The sequence below is a fragment of the Coturnix japonica genome, chromosome 1 (genome assembly GCF_054131305.1).
Source record: "Coturnix japonica strain WE chromosome 1, WE-NBRP24, whole genome shotgun sequence".
NCBI classification, from domain to species: domain Eukaryota; kingdom Metazoa; phylum Chordata; class Aves; order Galliformes; family Phasianidae; genus Coturnix; species Coturnix japonica.
In genome coordinates, this window is record NC_140663.1 from 69,922,293 (window position 1) to 69,942,522 (window position 20,230).

The 20,230-nt window shown below is 40.7% G+C and overlaps 1 protein-coding gene across 3 annotated transcripts; it reads right to left on the reverse strand.

Annotated features, from left to right (window-relative positions):
* Nucleotides 1–3,554: 3,554 nt before the first annotated feature.
* On the reverse strand, nucleotides 3,555–20,174 carry TULP3 (TUB like protein 3). 3 transcript variants are annotated; one of them, XR_014944981.1, is made up of 11 exons: nucleotides 19,991–20,174; nucleotides 17,410–17,461; nucleotides 14,892–15,054; nucleotides 12,842–13,018; nucleotides 11,677–11,813; nucleotides 9,981–10,178; nucleotides 9,371–9,467; nucleotides 8,847–8,961; nucleotides 8,140–8,238; nucleotides 6,449–6,620; nucleotides 3,555–5,931 (listed from the first exon to the last, which is right to left on the reverse strand). XR_014944981.1 is itself a non-coding variant. In XM_015871736.3 (11 exons), the coding sequence occupies exons 1-11, from the start codon at nucleotides 20,029–20,031 to the stop codon at nucleotides 5,798–5,800; spliced, it is 1,401 nt and encodes a 466-aa protein (XP_015727222.2). In that variant the 5' UTR covers nucleotides 20,032–20,174; the 3' UTR covers nucleotides 3,555–5,797. The 3 variants fall into 3 exon arrangements, 2 of the variants coding, with proteins under 2 accessions (XP_015727222.2, XP_085400327.1); XM_015871736.3 differs by having other exon boundaries at nucleotides 9,371–9,483; XM_085544201.1 differs by lacking the exons at nucleotides 3,555–5,931; nucleotides 6,449–6,620 and having other exon boundaries at nucleotides 8,139–8,238.
* Between the last annotated feature and the right edge of the window lie 56 nt (nucleotides 20,175–20,230).

A 20,230-nucleotide genomic window follows, 5' to 3' on the forward strand; every position in this document is an offset into this window, starting at 1 on the left:
GACCGAGGGAGGGGACTCCAGTCTAATGTAGAGGATGGAAGAGGGTTTAGGGAGGGGACTGGCCGGGGGAAGGAGGGGGAGGCGAGAGAAAGGCCGAGGCGGAGTTGGGAACAAACTCCAGAGGGGGATCGGTTCTCTCTGTCTCGGGGCGGAGAGGAGGAATCGCGGGGCAATGGCCGGAAGAAAAAGCCCGCGGGCGCTGGCTGCCCCACAAACGGCGGCAGAGGAAGGAAACTCCAGGCGGCCGAGAAGGAAAAGTCGTGAGGAGAGCAGAAGGGGTTTGGCCGCAGGGACATGGCCGCCTCCAGCAATCAGTGCGGCGCTCTGAGTCGGGAACAGAAGTTGCAGTCGCCGTTCAGGACGGCTCGGCCCCAAGCCATGGACAAGCGGCGGAAACGCAGCCGCCTGCCTGTTGTTTTCCCAGGCGTGGGGGTACGCGGACGAGAAGCCAGCGGCGGAAGCCCCGGGGCTACAGTGCTCAATCTAAAGAGCCGCCAGCCCCCGCTGCAGCTCCCTTCCACTGCCGGGTCCAAGCGCTCTTGGTGAAGCCAGGCTTCGGCCCTTCAGCGCCGTGATCCCAGCACAGCGCACACCGCAGCTAGACCCCTGCAGCCAGGCCTGACTCACAGGCCTCTTCGGAACTACCTCAGGGATGTGGCTTTCAACCCGCATAGTTATACAGCTACAATACAGAAATGCTTGTTTAGTGATAGTTTAGCTGTCTTCAGAGCATCAAAGAAAGGAAACTATTCACATAACTGCAATGGGATGTCGGGATGTCCTCTGTGGCTTTTATCAAATCACCCTGCTACGTAGATGACTCTAACATGACTCCCATGTTCCCGTGGGGGCTCCATGCATCCCTTCTCCCTTTCTGCATTCCCAGTCTTCCCTCATGTGCAGAGCATATTCATGACCGACCCATCACTCCATCCATTCGCACCTAACTGGCAAAGCAGGCAAAGTAGGCAGTCCCAGCTCGGTAGCAGCCATTTATCCCCTTGTGCCTGCCAGACTTGCCTCGGGGCAGGTTTGAAATAGATCTGACAGCTGGTCTCATTCACTACATAGTTTCTCTTTTCCGATCCCATCAATCAACTTCATCTCTTAAGCTCGCCTTCCAACGCAGCTATTTCTGAATCCTCAAACCTCCTTACTAGCCTGCTGTACTCACAGAGATCCAAAGGAGAGACACCGAGCTGTTTTCCTCAATACCTGTTTTACCATCTCTCCACACTGCTCATCTCTTCTCCACAGCAGCAAAATCTTCACCATTAAGTCCCACAGGTTCTTCCTGGTCTTTTACAAATTCTTTTCTCAGTGGTCATTTCTGATCAGTGGATCAGTCTTCCACCATGCTACTCTTCTTTCTCCTCTCCTGTTTTTACATTTTACATTTACATACATAGAATTCACCTATTTCTCCCCCAAGCACTATTGCAATGGCAGCACTTCACCTGGCTATTTTTATCTCCCCTTTAGTTTTAACTATTTAAAAACAATTGTTTATTCCATTTACTTGCACAGACGTATCCCTCCCAACTTCAAAATCCATTATGCTTATCATGAAACCATGAGCTGACAGACATCACTTCCACAAATCTGATACAGTAAGCACCACATGCTGACAGTGGTGGCAGTAACCACCAGGTGGCTAGAAAGCATTTCCTATGCCCCATGCCACTGTCCAGAACACTATCCTGGGCCTTGAGAAGCACGAATTACAGCTAAAGGCACCTGAGAAAGAACTGACTTAGACAACTGGACTCCTTTATGAAAAAAAAGACTCATGGCACCTGGGCCAAAGAGCACGGCACTGACTGGGTATATCATAGCTCCTATGTCATGGTTCTATGATGTTTTGTTATCGACATTCCACATCATAACATCATGCAGTGCACTGAGAGTTAAAGAGTAACGCCTCCTATTTATTTCCATGGAAAATACAACAGACACAAAGAGCCCAGGATGTGACAGAACTACCAAACAGTATTTGCAGTGCAGCCACTACCATTGGCTGTGCAGCTTTGCCAGCCACAAACGAGAGTGCTGCACTTGTGAGAAATCAGCACCTGCTGAGGTGACCCGCTGCTGCTGTCACCACTGAAACGCACCATCCACCGCTTCACTGCGCTACCATGCACTGCTTGTTATTTATAAACACTCAGGAAGCGACCAATGTCAACTGATGCCATTTCTTCTGCACGGAGGAATTCAATTCCACATCTTTGCTTCATACGCACTCACACATCTGACGCCATTCTGCCCCTAAGCTGCCATCTGCCGCACAGCAACAACATGCAATGGAGTATTAGTGGGAAGGTTCAGCCTGTACTGCCACACCACCAACATCTGCCTCAGACATCATGGGCCAGCATAATAAAATAGAAGGCATCAGTTTAGGAGATGCCTTCATTTGTCCATTGCTATATAATACTGTATGTCATCACTACTGTGGTTGCTATATCAGTATTACTTCAATAAGCTACACAGATTAACGAAGAATGAATTTTGATGGAACTGAGCAAAGGTGGTGGTGATTAACCAGGGGATGCTGGCCAACATGGGACCTGAGAGTGTGATTTAAGTGGTATGGAATTAGAGTGGATATCGTCCTGGTTTTGTTCATTAGGAAATGATCACCAATTCCCATCCTCTAGAATACATTCACATGTGTATGTATTTACTAGTTTAAATATTTACAGAGTAGGTTACAGTTATAGTAACTTTCACCTTAATCATTTTGGTGAAGTCAGTTTGCTTTTAAATTTTCTTCCACTTTGGGGACCAAATAATTGGTCTACAGTAAAGAACAGCTCAACAGAAAAATATTCTGACCAGAATTCTGTAGACTGTGAAGTTCAAGAGAAACAAGATTAACAGTTGTTAGAGAAATCAGCTCTCAATTTGTAAACCAGGGGAAAGGTTTTTATTGCCTTCTTTAACAGGAATAGGAAATGTATCTCAATGATAACTAAGAGATTTACAGATATCAGGAAGTAGAGCAGCACAGTAAGTATAAAGCAGACAGTATGCTGATAGTAACAAAAAGAATCACCATTTCAATTTGACTTTCCCCTTAACCGTGTGCTATTTTAGCTCTTGATTCAGAAAGATACTTTATTATACTTCAGTAGCAGAACAGGTGCAGATCGAGGGTAGGAAAATGTATAACAAACCACCTCAAAAGCACTACCTTGAGACTGAATTAAGAATTAAAAACATGAAACTAAGAAGCGTAAGCAGCTCAAATAAATAATCAAATGGGAGCCATGAATTACACCAGGCGCGCTGCTGTTGGAAAAGGAAAAAAGGTATAAAGGGCATTAGAAAATGAGCTTATATTTATCCCTAGGCTTCTAAGTGTATGAAGAAAACAACAGAGAAGAACAGAATTGAGAATAACAAAGGAAAAGTTGTATGAAAGGAGAGAGATAAGATACAAGAAGACAGGAAGAAACAGAGGAAATAACTAGAACCAGAGTAACAAATAACAACCACAAGCGACAACAAAATCACACCAAACAGAAAACAAATAACCTCACTTAGAATCATTGAGTTTTCCAATATATAAATTATTTATTTGCATTGAGATATAAAAATTATAAATACAATTGATGTAAAACAGTACCTAATAAAAGAGCACTGATGCAGTTAATCTGTCCACATAACTTGATCAAGGCTCCGAGACTTTGGCCCAGTGAAGATGATCTGACATCAACAAATGACTTGAAGATCCACTGCTAACTGGCATTACTGTCAAGCAATGCCACCACGAATTTTTTAGAACAGAGCAAAATCATCTTGAATTGGAAATCAGCATTCAACCTTCAAGACCTTCAAGTCACACCAAACTAATGCAGTGCAATTTCTTTCACACTGTCCTAATCAGAAAAAAAATAAAAATAATCAGATTACTAAACCAACTTTTTAGTATTTCTGGATGAGTAAAAGGAAGGCAGAACCAGGAGCTAAAGAATTCAGCGGAACGTAACTTGAGAACACTGCCTGATCTTGTCCCTGGCCTGATAAGCAGGAAGTACATGAAGGCACAAAGGATATTCATGATATCAGTTCTCTTTGCTGACTGATATGCTGATGAGATCTCTTTGAGTACAATGGCCCTCCTACAGAATGGGTATATGAGATTGGGCCTCCAACATTTTGCAGAGTTGGTCCTCCAGCCCGAGTTTATAATTTACGATTAAATACAAAGTTTACAAGTGATGACTGTTTTTTTTTTTTTCTTCTTTTTTTCTTTTTTTTTTCCAGGGAAATTAAACCCTATGAGGTCATTTCCTGCTTCCATTTTGAAAGAACAGGTTATACCTACCACTGCAAAGACACTGGAGACCAAAAGCAGTGTCTGCTTCTTAGGAGTCTGAAACAGAGCCCACCCGCTGATAGTAGCAACATGCAAAACTGAAGAATGCTGTTTCTTGTCTTAATAGAAGATGCAGTTTTCCAGGCTCATTGTATATGATGTATACTATGATATGCATAGTAGCCATGGAAGTGGCAAGTTATTAGCTGTTGTGCTTTAGTACACAGCAGATGTGAGCACTATGAGGCTTGTGTATCAGCATGTAGCAACTCACTGATAAATCAAAGCCGTATGAATCAAGAAATGTCCCACGGTGTAACCTACAGATTCCAAATTGTGCAATCCAGCATTTAAATGGGAACACGGGAAAGAAACACTGTAGAGCCTCGTGATAGTTTTCTTTTTCTTTTAACTTTCTGATGCCTTTGAAAACAACAGTAATCTCCTCTTGAGGTATCTTTACATGCAGATTAAAATCATTTTAATGAAACCTACTACAAAGCGTCATAACTTGAGATAATCTCACATTAAACAAACAAACAAAACAAAAAAAAGAAACCAATTACATCTTGCTCATTCCTAAAAACATAGAAAATTTTTACAAATAAAGTACAAATTAAAAAGTATTTCTGATGTAGATCCCAACACTGCTTTTCAGGAGCAGTTCAATAGCACTTTTGGCCAAAGTTGTGTTCTTTCATCTATTCAAGCTTGTATTTCACGTAGTTAAAAATAACACCAACGGATATAATTTTGCCAAATTAAAAGGGAGTGATGCTTCATTTGTTAAGAAGTATATTAAGGGACACAAAGCAATTAGGATAATGAAAGGAAAACTGACTATCAGCTTTAACAGAGATTCATTCCACAAAGAGATGTTTCACTAGAGCCAGAATCTCAAGTCCAGTCCTGTGTTCGCTGACTACTAACTAGAGTTGCGCATAGGCTTAATCTGAACCCTTTTCTCTTTCACTGCTGTTAACAGGCTGCAGAATACTGCACAGGGCAAGACAGAACATACACTACCCTCCTTTTTTCTTGCTTAATCTGACCAGAAACTCAAAGTCATATCAGCAGCATCATCTCCCGGGCCATTGCTGAAGATTTAGGGTACATGAACACTAAACCATTATTCTTCTAATCCTAGCTGCAAAGGGTTTCAGTAGTGAAACAAATTTCTAAGCCTGCTCAAGCAGCAGCTGATGCAAAGGTTCTAAAAGCAAAAATAATTCTGACAACAAAAACATCGCTCATGTTCCTTGTTCTTCCACAAAGCGTACAGAGACAGACTCCTAAGACAGTCCACTGTTAAATACCGAAACACCCTCAGGACTGCTATTTACTTTCCAATAAGCCTACAAAAAATTGTCTTCCAGTATCTTTCCACCCGCAATATGCTTTTCATTACTTCACCTGGAATTCTAACAAGGTACAGAGATGGGAGTGAGTTCCATGTGTCAAGTTGGCTGTTTCTCATTCACAGGCCAATTTACTATCAAAGCTGGACAGTCCAATAGCAAAGGCCTGAAGAGCACAGAGAGGATAGTTATAGTCCAGAGTGAAAACATCTTCTGCTACACGACCGAACTGCATCACAATGTAGTCAGCTGGGGAGAAAAAAAAAAAAAAAAAAAAAAAAAAATCAGAGACCAACAATTTCAGGGGTAAGCAAAAAAAAGAAACAAACAGAAGTTTAAAAGTGTCGGTCACTCCCAAATGTACACGGTTACTGTATCCATCATTTCTCACTAAACTGACCTTAAAATCTGTTGTCTCTAGTGACTGTGGTATTCCTAGAGATTACCTTCTTTCTAAGAACTAAGGCTCAAGCCACTATTTCATTGCATTGAAGGTATCATGTTAACTCCTTCTTTCCCCTGCAAGATACTTGCAGTTCCTCTATCTCCTTTTCATGTAGCTATTGAGAGCAGCCTCTCTGCACTCACCCCAGAAAAAGTCAGGCCTTGTAAAGTTTTCTTGCCAGAAGTCCCAGTAATACTGAGCTAACTCCCTTCACCCAGTCCCCTTCTCTGGGAATAGTGCTCTATTCCTCCCAAACCTCATGAAATATGCTGTTTTCCCTGTTTAAACAACACTCTCCTCCACTCTCCACCAAACTCTTACGGTCATTGTCGTGGACAATCTGGAAGTTCTTCACTGAGGCCTGAGTGACTCTCCCATGGAAATTCAAAACATAGGACTGAGTATCATCATTCCAGACTGGAGCCTTGTTGTGCAACTCAATGAGGTTCTCTAAATCTTTGGTTTGCCATTTTGACAGAAGACTCTCATTTTCCTATTCCGAAGAAAGAAACATTTTATCAGATTCAGAATGACTCTGCTATTGAGCACCGCCTCTCTCATATGTGCATTCTGTGACTTCAGTGTTGTTCCCTATTAAGTGAAATGACAGCACTTAAACTCAGTCCTACTGAAAGTATGCTAAAAGTAACAAGAAAATTCTTTCCAAGCACTCCTTTCTACCCCATGAAATATCACCATATATTCTGGTAAACAAAACTACACTGGAGGGTTTTAATATTGTACACAGACAAAAAACAGATTATTCTAAAAAATTCTTTATTTTCCTTACAGTAAAACTTGTTCAGATTAAGGTGCAAAAAGAACCTGGACAAGTTCTAGAAGTGGGCCCAGATGAACTTCATAAAATTCAATACGTCCAAGTGCAAAACGTTGCACCTGCAATTCCTACAGTCAATACAAGCTGGGGGACAAAACTGTGGAGCAAAAAAGACTTGGGTATACTGGTGGATGGCATGCTAGACATGAGCCAGCAATGTACCTCCACAGCTAAGAAAGCCAAATGCATCTTGTGCTGCACCCAAAGGAGGATGGTCAGCAGAGGAAGGGAAGTGATCCTGCTGCTTTTCTCTGAGCTGGTGGGACCTCATCAGGAATACTACATCCAGATGTGGAGTCTTTAGTACAGGAGAGACATGGGCCTGTTGGAGTGTGTTCAGAGGAATAACACCTCCCCTATGAAGACAGGCTGAAAGCACTTGGGCTATTCAGTCTAGAGAAGGCTCTGGGGAGACCTGATAGCACCTTTTCAGTATCTAGAAGGAAGCCATAAGAAAGAATGGGACTGTTTAGCAGGGTCTGTTATGACAGAATAAGGGGAAAATGTCTCAAACTAAAAGAGATTTAGACTGGATATAAGGAAAACATCTTCCACAGTGAGGGTAGTGAAGCACTGGAACAGGTAGCCCAAAGGAAATAGACGTCCCAGCCATGGAGACATTCAAGGTCAGGCTGGGCCAGGCTCTGAGCGACCTGTTTGAGCTGTAGATGTCCCTGTTCATTACTGGAGAGATGGACTCTGGATGATCTTTAAGTGTCCCTTGGAACTCAAACGATTCTATGATTATACGATTCTAACAGCTTTATGTTTCAGCCTTGGCCACAGTCACTATGTTTGCCTGCTAACAAAGCAGTAGGTATAAAAGAGAGAGAAAAATACAATAAGTGCCTTTCATGAAAAGGGGTTGTACATGCAATAGCAACAAGTCAGAGTAGCCATTTGCAATAGCTATACCATAAATCATAGTTAGGTTGCCTGAAAGATGAGTATGAATACAAACAGGATTCAGAAACTTAGAAGTGAGGTAAAAGGCAAGAATACATTAATCACCACTTTTGAGCAACACTGTTGCTGCCCCATAGACTCAGTAACAGCCATGGCCAACACCAACCATTCTCTAGTAAGCATGATTGTCAATAACACCCACACCTCCACCAGAAAGTTTTCACACCTCTTCCTCCAGTCTGAATTATGACCAAACTCCATAACTCACATTTCGTGGCTGGACTGGAATTCTCTTATGATTCATATTCATTCCTGGAATGATTACAGACATTTTTCTGGGACCCTTGAATCCTAACACATTGGTTTCCTGAAATACAAGGAAAGACGCTATCTTCAGGAATGGATATACTCAATCATGAAGAAGGAAAGACAGCAAAGCTGAGCTTGAATCCACATTTATGTTATTTTCAGAGATTTGCTGGCTATAACTGCGCTAGCTGGATCTGCTGACATTTCTGTGAACAGGTTAATACTGGAATTATCAAGACATATTTTACCCCTAAGTGCCACTTATGGGAAAATAGCCCCAAAAAATTAAAATCACGCTTCAGGCTAATAACCTTTAAATTTGTTCTACTGTACCCATGATAAAAGACAAAAACTTCGACTTGACTGACTTGGATTTTGTGAAGTATCTCAGATTTTCCTTAAACCTCAGGACTGGAGTATCAATTTTTGGTCAAGTAACAAGCTCATTAGAACATTAATTTGGGTCTCCCTCCCTCTTACATTCATTAAAATAAATAAAAAATAAAACTCATATGAAACTGTATTTGTGCCCTTTACCTTATCTGGTGGAAATCAGTTCTGAAGTTTAGTGGGGGAAGCTGCAGGCAGCATCACTTTGTGAGCCCTGCCTCCTTAGTAATCAGCCTGCAAACTAGAAGGGGGCAAAAGGGAAGAGGCTCTACTTACATAATAAATAGCTGCAAGTTCTTGTCGAGTATGAGCCTTATCCACTTGACCTTGTGCTTTGACTGGGCTAACTCCATGGTCATAGACTGTAAATTTAGTTCCCATGAGGTTTGACCTAATTTCAGTTATAGAAAGACATAGAAAAAGAGACAGGTATCAGTAGAAATTATTATCATCTTCCAAAAGCATGTGCACGTGACAGAAAAGTCAGGCATCTCCAGTCACCTGAGTCTTTCTCTAGTGATCTCAGTAAGGAGTTTCAGTAAAGTGCCCCTTGTAAAATTGGGTACGTTACCTGTCCTGAAAAGCACTGAGCCAGAACTCCTCCAAATCATCACTATGAATGGTAACCGAGTAAAGACTGACAACCTAGTTGAATTCAGTAAGCTCGAAGTGACAAATTAGTTCTCTCTGAATAGAGAGCAAATTACTATCCATAACTCCAACTAAATAAATATGTAAATTACATCTGTCCCACCTCAGAAGATGTACATTCTTCTGTAGTTTTTATCTAGTGCTCTCACCTGAGTTTTCCAATGAAACTTTCCCCTTCCCGGGATAAATCAGTTGGGTCAACTGATATGACATAATTGGACGTTTTACTCTTTTTTCGTTTTCTACCTGCAAGAAGAAACATCTGGAAATACAAAACTTTTATCAAGACTGGAGTTTTGAAAGAATGCAGAGGCACTGCTATCCAGGCTGTTACCTCCCAATTTCCCACATCCATTCCCATTTTTGTTCTCAATTGTTATTACTGTCTCGCTAATTTTGACCTCTCCCACAAGTACACAACCTGAAATCCTGCTCTTCTGTCTACATTACTCAGCAGTCTAGATTAAAGGCAATTTTTTTTTCCAGTTTTCCCCACTTTTCATCTGGAACAGCTCAGTCTCCCTGCTTTTCTTTAACCCTGACATTTTTAAACTTTTAAGTTTCATCTTTCTTTGTATTCTGGCTTCAAAACTTACAAACCCCTTCCTTAGTGCCTTGGCCAGATATAAGTTGCCCTCATCTGCATGCTGTCACTCCTCAGCTTCTGGTTCCTTGCTGATTTATGCAGTGTTCTTCATTACACTAAAATATTACGTCTAAGAATACAACAGCCAAGACACTGTACACTGCTTCCAATACCTTTCTGTTGTTATCCTTTTCCAGATGCATGTAATAAGTAGGGAAGAGGCCCCGGTCCATTCCCTTCTTGTCTCTAGTGATTCGACACTTGATTGTAATACCACGGGGCGCAGGGAGCAATGCAAATTCCTCCAAGTTCTCTACTTCTCCCAGATGTGCAACCGCCTGAGGGGATGGACTACAGGAAGCACCTATTTCCTATAGGAAGAACCATCATATTAGAAAACCAACATCAGACCAGCAGGGTCGTGGGTATTCCCCACGAAAAGGAAGATCTGTTGGAACAGATGCCCCAAGAACATATTTGGAAATGGAAGTTGAATGAAAAAACATCTGTGTTTCTCTGAAGAAAGTGGATAGAAACTTTTTTACTCTAGCTCTCCCAGGGAAGGAGAGAAAGTAAAGCCAGTGCTAAGAGTGCAGCTGTGACATGGGGCTGGGACAGGCCCCATCATGCTGCTGGGCAGTGCAGTAAGGAAGGTTCACTTGACCCAGAGTCCTGGGCCCTCAGATAGGAGGGAGGGAGCCCAGTGCCCACTGCTCTGAGTTGGGGGCTTCTCAGTCCTTTTCTTAAGAGAAGAGGAAAACATGGGTCAGCACCTCCCAAACTTCCATCTGTAGGATCTGAGGGAGTGGTACAGAACTGCATCACAGAAGGATCAAGTTGGGTGTTCAGAAAACATTCTTCTCTGAGAGGGTGCTTGGTCATGGTACAGGCTTCCCAGGTAGTGGTCAAGGTGCCAAGCTGCTACAGTTCAGTTCTATCCAATAATACCTTGGACAATCAGACACAGGGTATGAACTTTGGGTGGTTCTGTGGGGAGCCACAGAATGGAATCTGTGATCCCTATGGGTCCCTTACAGCTCAAAATGTTCTGTGATTCTGTAAAACCTTGTAGACTGCAGAACCTGGAGTATTCCTTCATCTTGGACACTTGAAATTCCCTCATGGGGAGCTTCCAAGTCATCTCCAGCAGCCATCAACCACACCTCAGCTTTTTATTAGTAAATAAAAGCAAACAGATTTCTTGTACTACTCACTGGCTAGTGTAGCACAGTATAAACACAACCTACACAGTATACATAAATACACGCAATTGGGTCACATGAATATTATCATGGACTTCCAGGATCAAGGATCCCTGAGGCCTTTTATCCATTCTATTTACTCCTTGTTTTCTTACGCTAGTTGTCCCCTGACTCAACTTGATCCTCTTCCCTTGTGTCCCTTTCTCTAAGCACCTCATAGTAAGCTTTGTACAGTCCCAGCATCCACTCCAACATTCTGCTCCCCCTTGCATCCCTACAATAAAACTTATAATAGAGGAAGCAAACCCTCTCAGTTTGTATGGCATTTCAGAGTTTCTCTGAATCATCCTGGCAGATTTTGAAGCAGAGACGATGGTCTAATCTTTCTTCTTTGAGCATCACAGGGGCACTGATTCAGAGTACTCCCCTGTTCACTGGTTACTTGAGTTCAGTTTTTCCACCCATCACTGTTCCTTTGATGATTACCAGGTCTTCCTATTTAATTAGATGCTCTTCTGTCAGATAATCTGACACTATTCTCCTTCCTCTGACTTCAAAGATTAACAACAACTGGAAATACAGTATTTTAACACAGTGCTAAAGGGGAAAGCAGTAAAAATCAATAATATGCCCAGTTCTCATCAGAAACTCATTATAAAACACCTACTGCAAAGGATTTCTCAGTGGTTGCAGAACTAGGCCTCTCAGATTCAGGATGTGGTGACTGAGATGCTGGTCTCTTACTTTCTTCTTCCTCCTCTTCTTCCATGTCCTCCTCATCAAAATTCAAACTGCCTGAAATTCCTGTCAGAACACAGAATTAATTTAATTTAATCTAAAAGAAAGTGTCATGAGTTTATGGCATTGCTAATTTACATATAACATTTGTGTAGCTATTATTAATACTTATTTCAAATTGCTGATTTTCTTCTCGTGCTATATCACTTTCTAAGCTTTGTAATTCTGATTATATTTATACATATAATACTGATAGCAGTAGAAACATCTTACAGCTGTCAGTTTTTGGCTGATAAAACTTTTATTAATACGTAGTTCAGCAAGCAATGTATTACATCATGAATGTGCTATCATTGAATTAAATTTTGCTTATTTTTATATGCAAAAAAACTAACAACCTCTCTGTAGTTAAAGAGCAAAAAAGGCAACCCAACTCTATATTGGTAGGTAAGACCTACCTTGTAGGTTGGACTCTGTACAGTTTACATTCTTCACAGAATCACAGAATTGTAGGGGTTGGAAGGGACCTCCAGAGATCACCGAGTCCAACCCCCTTCCAAAGCAGGTTCCCTAAACCAGGTTGCACAGGTAGGTGACCAGGTGTGTCTTGAGTATCTCCAGAGAAGGAGACTCCACAACCCCCTGGGCAGCCTGTTCCAGTGCTCCGTCACCCTCACCATAAAGAAGTTCTTGCGCACATTCGTGCAGAACTTCCTATGCTCTGCTTTCTGGCTGTTTCCCCTTGTCCTGTCTCCACACACTGCTGAAAAGTCTGGCCTTGACACTTTGCTCCCCCACACCTCAGATATTTATAGATCTGGATCAGGTCCCCTCTCAGTCTTCTTTCCTCAAGGCTAAACAGACCCAGTTCACTCAGCCTTTCTTCACAGGGGAAATTCTCCAGGCCCTTCAGCATCTTTGTGGCCCTCCGCTGGACTCTTTCAAAGAGATCCCTGTCTTTTTTGTACTGGTAACTCGCTTTGTTATATCTTAATTTTCTAATTATTTTTAATGCTATAGGAAAAGAAAAAGAAAAAAAAAAATTATAAACAGAGGAGTTCTGAAAAGCGTGTCTGCCTACTATCAACACTTACCTCTTTTCTGTAAGATTTCTTGCAGATCTGCATTGCCTGATGTTTCTGTTAGAGCGTGTTCATTGTTTTTCTCATCTGCATTTCCTGCTGTTATGGAAGATCCAACAGAGAAAGTTTGGAGTTTGGTTCCTAAATCTTGCACTTCTGATTTCAAGGAAGAATCTGGTCCATCAATGCCTGCAAGCCAAAATGAAACATAACATAAACATTTCATTTTTACAGATATATTCCAAAATGGTTGCTCTTTTCATCCATTATTACTTAAGCACTCTGTATGGGAACTGTTGAATCATGGTCTAAACTTCTGATTGATCACCTGAGGTGAGCACTGAGTCAGACACAGGAGCACAGGTGAAGGCAATTCACTTGTGCAATTGGAAGGGGTGGAGCCTGGCTCTAACCTTCAAACTTTTCCTTTACAAGGAATGATATTAAATGAGTGTCCTACAGTAAACATCACAAATCAATTTGTTAAGAGTATTCAAAGGTATAGGACAAACACATAGTAAATTTGATGCCTTCCACAGTTCCAGAAGAAATGACATTTCCAGGTTTAAACATGTAGCACAGCATGTGCTGCACTTTGCAATTGGTAAAGATCTATGTCAAGGTCTGGAATAAAATGTAGGATGCTCTGAGAGTGGAACAACCTATTTTAGTATGTTGATAAATGGCATCAAAGGTAAGTGCTGGTGTTATGGCAGTAGAGAATGAACCTTCCCACTAACATTCCATTGTTGTGGCACATGTTGCCATGTGACAGCCTGACAAAATGGCATCTATCAAGGAACTGCATGTGAAAAGCAGAGGTGTGGAACTGAATTTCTCCGTGTGGAAAAAAATATACCAGTTAACATTCAGTCTCCATAAACAGTCAGGAAATGTTGATGAACAGTGGACGTTAGCACAGCGAGGCAATAGGTGGTGAATTTCAGCAGTGGTGACACAGCAACAGTAGATTACCTCCCTGGTGCAAATGTTTATTTTATTCTTTATTTTTATAAGCATAGAATTCAGGCTTTTGCTCATTGTAGGTAAAAATGCAGAGCTAATGGGAACGAGTATGCTGAAAAATAATGCTTTGTAGCTCAGAATGTGCTCTATCAAATAGCACTAATGGTGCTAATGGTGCTTCTTCTATCTGTTGTAGCTTCCATGGAAATAAATAGGAGGCATTACTTTCAGGCAACATACATATCAGAAATGTGTTTGTGTAGTACACAGTATAGTTTCTGCTTTGATTTTTTGTTGTTGTTTTTTCACTGTTTTTCATCTTGAAACTGCACTTCTTTTTCTAGTTGTATTTCTGACATAATTTATATGTATTAAAGAAGCTTTAGAACTGTGGAAGCTAGCAAAGTAGTTAGATTCCTCTTTCCTGCAGTTTTGGTAATACTGAAGTTTCCTAACTATATTTTTTACTCTCCTCAAATTTTCTTTTATCAGATTTCCCTCATTTAATTTTAAATACATAAATGTTATTATCCACATCAACACTTCCATCACCATCCTAAGCCAGTGAAAGAATCCTAACAGTGGCAATACACCATTCCATACTAGTATGCACCTCAAAGCCTATTTGCTATCACTTTCTTGATAGGCTGATAGGATTTTAGCTCTCACAAGCTACTTCCTGATATTTCTGCTACAATGTAGGGATTTAATTGTTACTCTTTTTTTCCATCCTATGGCATACAAGTCTTTAAAGCTCTCATTAATGCATTTCTTTTCATTCTCAATAAAATGTCTGCCGTTTTACTGTAATGCCCTCATACCACTGAAGGGAGGCTTTGGCTCCCTGGTATCGTGTCATGTTTGTGCATTTTCTGGACCCCTATAATTTGCTTGTCATGCTTCTGTTGTCTTCCAGAAGGCCACAGGAAAAACAATATTTCTGTCATATTATACTGTAGTTCTATAGCTGTACATAAGGTTTGTGATCAGTCTTGTTTATGGCTTGACAACTGTCACAGCAACACAGGTGACCATCTAAGACATAAAATGCATGCAGTGGCATGCTGGGAGAACACTGTTAAAATCAGGTACTTACCGTGTAACACAACATCACTGTGGAATGTGGCAGGAGTTTCTACTAAAGGAGTCTGTTCCTCACACCCTTTGGGCTTCAACCTGTGCAGCTTTGCCTCAGGATTTGGCTGTACCATCAAGGGATCAAGACGTTTCTTCTTCTGCTTTTTCTCTAGAAGGGCTCTCTGTGAAATAAAAGGAAAAGCATGAATTAACAAAAGGTAACCACAACACTTGCCAGAGAGCCAGCACCTCAGCCACTGATGATGATTTCCAATCAACCTAAATAAAGTGCTCCTGTTATCTCTCACAGAAATCCTAGACACAGATATTACAGTGTCTGGAGTGAGACACTGCTTTTGGTTCTCCTCTGATGGAAGATCTATCCTGATCCCATCAACAAATAATTTTAATTCCTTTTCTCCAGACAAAACTGCAGTAAACCTTTATATAAACAGCCAAATTCAGTAGTCACTTAGAATCAAGTGTGAAACTGATCTATCTTACAAAAAAATGTATTTAATTCAGAAATGAAATTCAAGTGTTAGTGTTAAAAACAAAACATTTTCCCATCATACATACACATGATGTTCATTACTCCTATTATATCTAAGTAGAGAGATCTAAACTTATAGCAAATACAGGCACTGCATCATTTTAAAGACAGCCATGCTTAAATCTTAAAATATAGATGATGCATGATGTAAGATGTGCAGACCACCTGTCACAGATGCAGATTATTCAGCTATTATTACTTACTGCAGAATTATTTGCAAGGATTGTCCTGAACAGCAAAAAAATACAAAGAACTGTATAGAGATTATTAGATCAGTCTAGAGGAAGGTAAGGTAAATTAAAATTCTTATAAAATACTCGGTAATATTTTTTCTCTAGTAGTCAGATCATCCAGAAGAAGTCTTTAATATATATGCATCACATGACACAAGAACGTTTAACTCATTAAAAACTCATTAAATAACAGGTTTTGTAATTTTTGCTGTTGGTATTCCACATCATTCTTCCTACCGCTGTAATGAACAAGAAGATGGTACACAACAAGGCTTCAATCACTCTTCTTGAAGGTGCAATGCACTATTTATTACTTGATGTAGTCTACCTTAGTAGACCACAAGGCATGGATTTCTGAGGCTCCTTTTCTTTCAGCTCCTCTTTAGTTCACAGTAAGATGGCAGGGACAAATGCAAATGATTATGGCATTAATGAAACTTCAGTGTCAAGACTAATATTGTATTAAATGCATTTAGAAACAAGCCTTCAGTTTTTACCTTCTCCATCCACAGAGAGATAGCAGCGGTACAGGTTGAGCTACAGGTACCTCAAAAGATACTGTTCTACTGCCAAGGAACTAAGCACTGCCTGAGAAGCCATCCACACTCTTCTCAAGGAAGTACAATAGGCAAAAGCTTTGGGGCAGACAGATGTGACCCACAGATTATAAACAATACTTAACTAAAATTATAGGGTTTGAAATCCATCATAAAGATGGATGACAGACACATGCCCTTGATACATCAAAGGCTTACTCTAGATTCTCCACGTGCTCAAAGATGCTGAACACAATCCCGTTGTATTTCACAAAGACATTCTGCAATTTTTACTTCAGTTCCTCTAAATGTTTAGGAGAAATTTCTTAAGCGTGGTATCTGCTACAAACAGTAATGAGGCCATTACGTCTGACTGTGATCTGCTATTGACCTTTATTGTTTCACAAAGCATGGTGCTACTTGTGTAAAAGACAAAGTTATAACTCTGAAGTGTGTTAAATAAGTGTCCATATACACACGGTGGTCAAGACAATAATGAACCTGCCTGGACTAAAAGCACTATAAGCTCAGACTAGAAATAACAAACAAGTTTTGGTAAAGAGGGTTATTAACTGATGCATCAGTTCCCTGAAAAGTGTTATGTCTTAACTTAAAGATCGTCAGATGAGAGACAGAATTTCTAAAAACTATACTTTAATTTCAACACAGCTTCATGTTCTACCTTGACGAATTTAATCTATAACGCAATGCAGTGAACTCCATTCCATGTGAAATGGACAGCTAGATAATTATAATTATCTCATAATTTCTAACTTTTAAATAAGCACTTGAAATTTTAGAGGATGTACACTTCATTGATTTCACAATAAATACAATAAATACAAGCTATCTAACAAGAGTCAGGCAGAACTTAAACGAAAAACATTAGCAATCAGTTCTGCTTGTATTCTTCATTTTTAATCACTTCCACACTTCTCAAGCCTCTGTGACACTGTGAGTCCACCTGCACCCTTGAATATCACAACAGAAACTGAACAGTGTGGCCTATATTCGTGATTGCTGTATACCTTATGTAGTTCTGAGCAACAAATTATGAAGTAAATGAAAAGAGGACAGGTAATCAAGAGGAAAAATGGGAATGGAGAAGAAGGGAGAGAAAGGGAAAACAAGCACTTTAACTTTCCTTTCTAAAATAAGATGGCTAATGTTTGTTTTCCTTCATTTATTTTCGCCAGTTAATGCACAACCACTGACCTGATTCTCTAGTTTCAGCTGTCGTAGTTTCATGCCTTCATCCTCAAAGATGCTGGAAAAGGCAAGAGACAAATAATTATTACCAGAAATTAGTTTGCATTATATAAAAACACAACATCCACAGACTACAACATAGTTGTCAAGACTCCAACTGTAAAGCACTATTTCTAGCCCATGGGAAGACCAAGTAATAAGGCATTATGAAAGAAACATACTTCATTTTCTGTCACAAACAGGACCGGTGATTCAGTCACTGAACTAAAATTCTCTGAAAACATTTTGTAAGCAAAAAGCTTTCATTACTCAAAGGCTTTTGCTACAAATTATGGTGTATTATTATTATTAGCCAATGCTGTGGCCACTATTGGGCCCCCAGGAAAATATGCAAGTCCAGCAAAGGGTCACAGAGATTACTGAGCGACTGGAGCATCTCTCATATGAGTTCAGAGAGCTGAGAGTGGTAAGATCTTCATGGAACCATCTCTGCTGCAGGCTGAACAAGGTATATAAACACCCCATGACAAGGCATAAAGATGGAACCACTAGTGCCTACTGTCAGAAAAAGAGACAGTGGGCACAGTTTAAAACATAAAAAAACCACAAGAAAATGCTTTTTTATTGTGGGTCAGTCAACATTGGAACAAACTGCATATCAAGGCTGTGGAATAACCTTTTGTAGAGATACTCAACAACTGAGCAGACATCCCCCTATGCAACCTGTTCCAGCTGACCCTATGGAGCAGCAGGGTTGGACGAGATGATGTCCAGAGGCTCCTTCAAACCTTTGCTGTCTCTGTGATTGTGCCTGTTTGGGTTCTGGAGACCACAAGATAAACAGAAATTAAACCAGTTAAATGGCACAAAAATCACTAACTCAGGTAGACAGCAAAACTTCTATGAAGTTTATCGCTCTTCATGCCGAACTCCACTTGTTTTTATAGTATGTCTAACTAAAAATGAAGGAAATAAATGAAAAAAATATATATGAATTAACATTCTAGAGCTCAGTGTGGAGTTTCAGTTTCAGTCTATGTCCAGCTTTTTTTGTTTTGTTTTTTAGAAGTTTGAATGGGAAGCTATTGATAAGAATGAAACAGCAAAATGTGATTTCCATCCTGAACTAGGATATGCAGTTAGTAAATCCAGATTCTTGTTCTATTTTTGCCTGGAATTTCACATAAGAATATTTAATGGGAATGGGGAGTATGAGCGATGAGACACAAGCTTTTGGATGACATCCCATCGATTTTATGTTTTAAACAACAGAAGTATGGATAAAAGTTCTTGCAGTGGACTAAGAAAACACTTCTAGGCATGTCAGCAAATGCATTCACAGGAGCATTCATACCATGACCCAATTACAACACAGTCAACAATATAACTGTGTAGTCTGTCCAACTGCGTCCCACTGAGAGACTGAAGCAATCCCAGTCCAAGTCTACCAACAGAGAGCTTTCTCATACTATAAAGACATAAAACAATACAATATCCAGGAGTGGAAGGGAACTGTGGGAATAACTGAGTATGACCCAACACCACAAACCAATTGAACTCTGCTGCTCATCATACACCACTACCCAACACTTTTAACGTCAGACTTTCCCAAATGAAAAGGAAACGCGTAGCACTTATCAAAGTAATGAAATAACACTATAAACATAATGATGCACCTTAGTGCTTCAAGAAAATCTAGATGAATGCCAGACTTCAATATGAACTCAAGCTACTTTAATTACAGCCATCGTAAATGAAAGATAACATTGGCAGAGAAGAAGTTAATACAACACCACAGTATTAGAGCCTACTTAGAAATGGCCTAACCCAAAATCTCACCTGCCTGTCCATCAAATAAAATTATTTATGTCTCAATATCTATTACATATCGCTGAATAGCAAAAAAATTTCATTTCAGAAAGAAAAAAATATATATACTTACCAACTGATTCTCACATATAGCTTTCTTAAGACTCTACAAATGGTCTTAAGAATCTACTTAATGGTCTTAAATATCTACTTAGAAACTACGTACATTTATTCAGGTTTGTGTATTTTAGTATTCTTACATTCATCATTGCAACCAAGAAACGTTACACAATTCTTTGTTTCTCTCTTTACTGGCATTCCCATCACCTATCCAAGCATCAGAGGGTACAAAACAGTTCTTTTCCTGCATTTCCAAAATCATTCATCACATTAATCATCAAAATATCATTTCACTGTACATCACACTGAATTCTCAGTCATTTGTGGTTTCAGCTATTCAAACCCACGGGCAGAATCTCTTCCCAAAAATCTCTCTCCCAAACTTAACGTGCTTTTCCCATTACGTCAGTTAAGTTCCCATCAGTTGTGTTTCCCCCCCACACACACGCAGCGGCCTAAGAGCTCGCTACCGTTTTCACATCCCAAATGCTTAATTATGATTAGAAGCACGAGTTAACACACAAAAAAAGCCTCCACAGTCGTTTCGCTCCCGAAGACGCTGCTTCAATCAAAGTCTGGAACCGTGGTAGGGAAACCGAGGCGCAGGGTCAGCCTGAGGAGGGACTCGCCGCAAACCGCTTCGCTGGGCCCCACTCACCTGCCCCCACCGATCGCGCATCGGCTCCTGGCACCCTCCATCTTCAGCCCCGCCTTTACTACGGGACCTGGTTTCGATCTCACCGCTACCCTTGGAGACGGAACTCGCAACCCCAGCCCTGCGCCATTGGCCCAAGCGGGCCGCTGCTCCCCTCAGCTGAGGGGAACTCGAGCCGAACATGCGCATAGAGGCAGCCAGGTCAGCGCCGAGCCCCGCCTCCACAGTTATCATGGCGGCTGG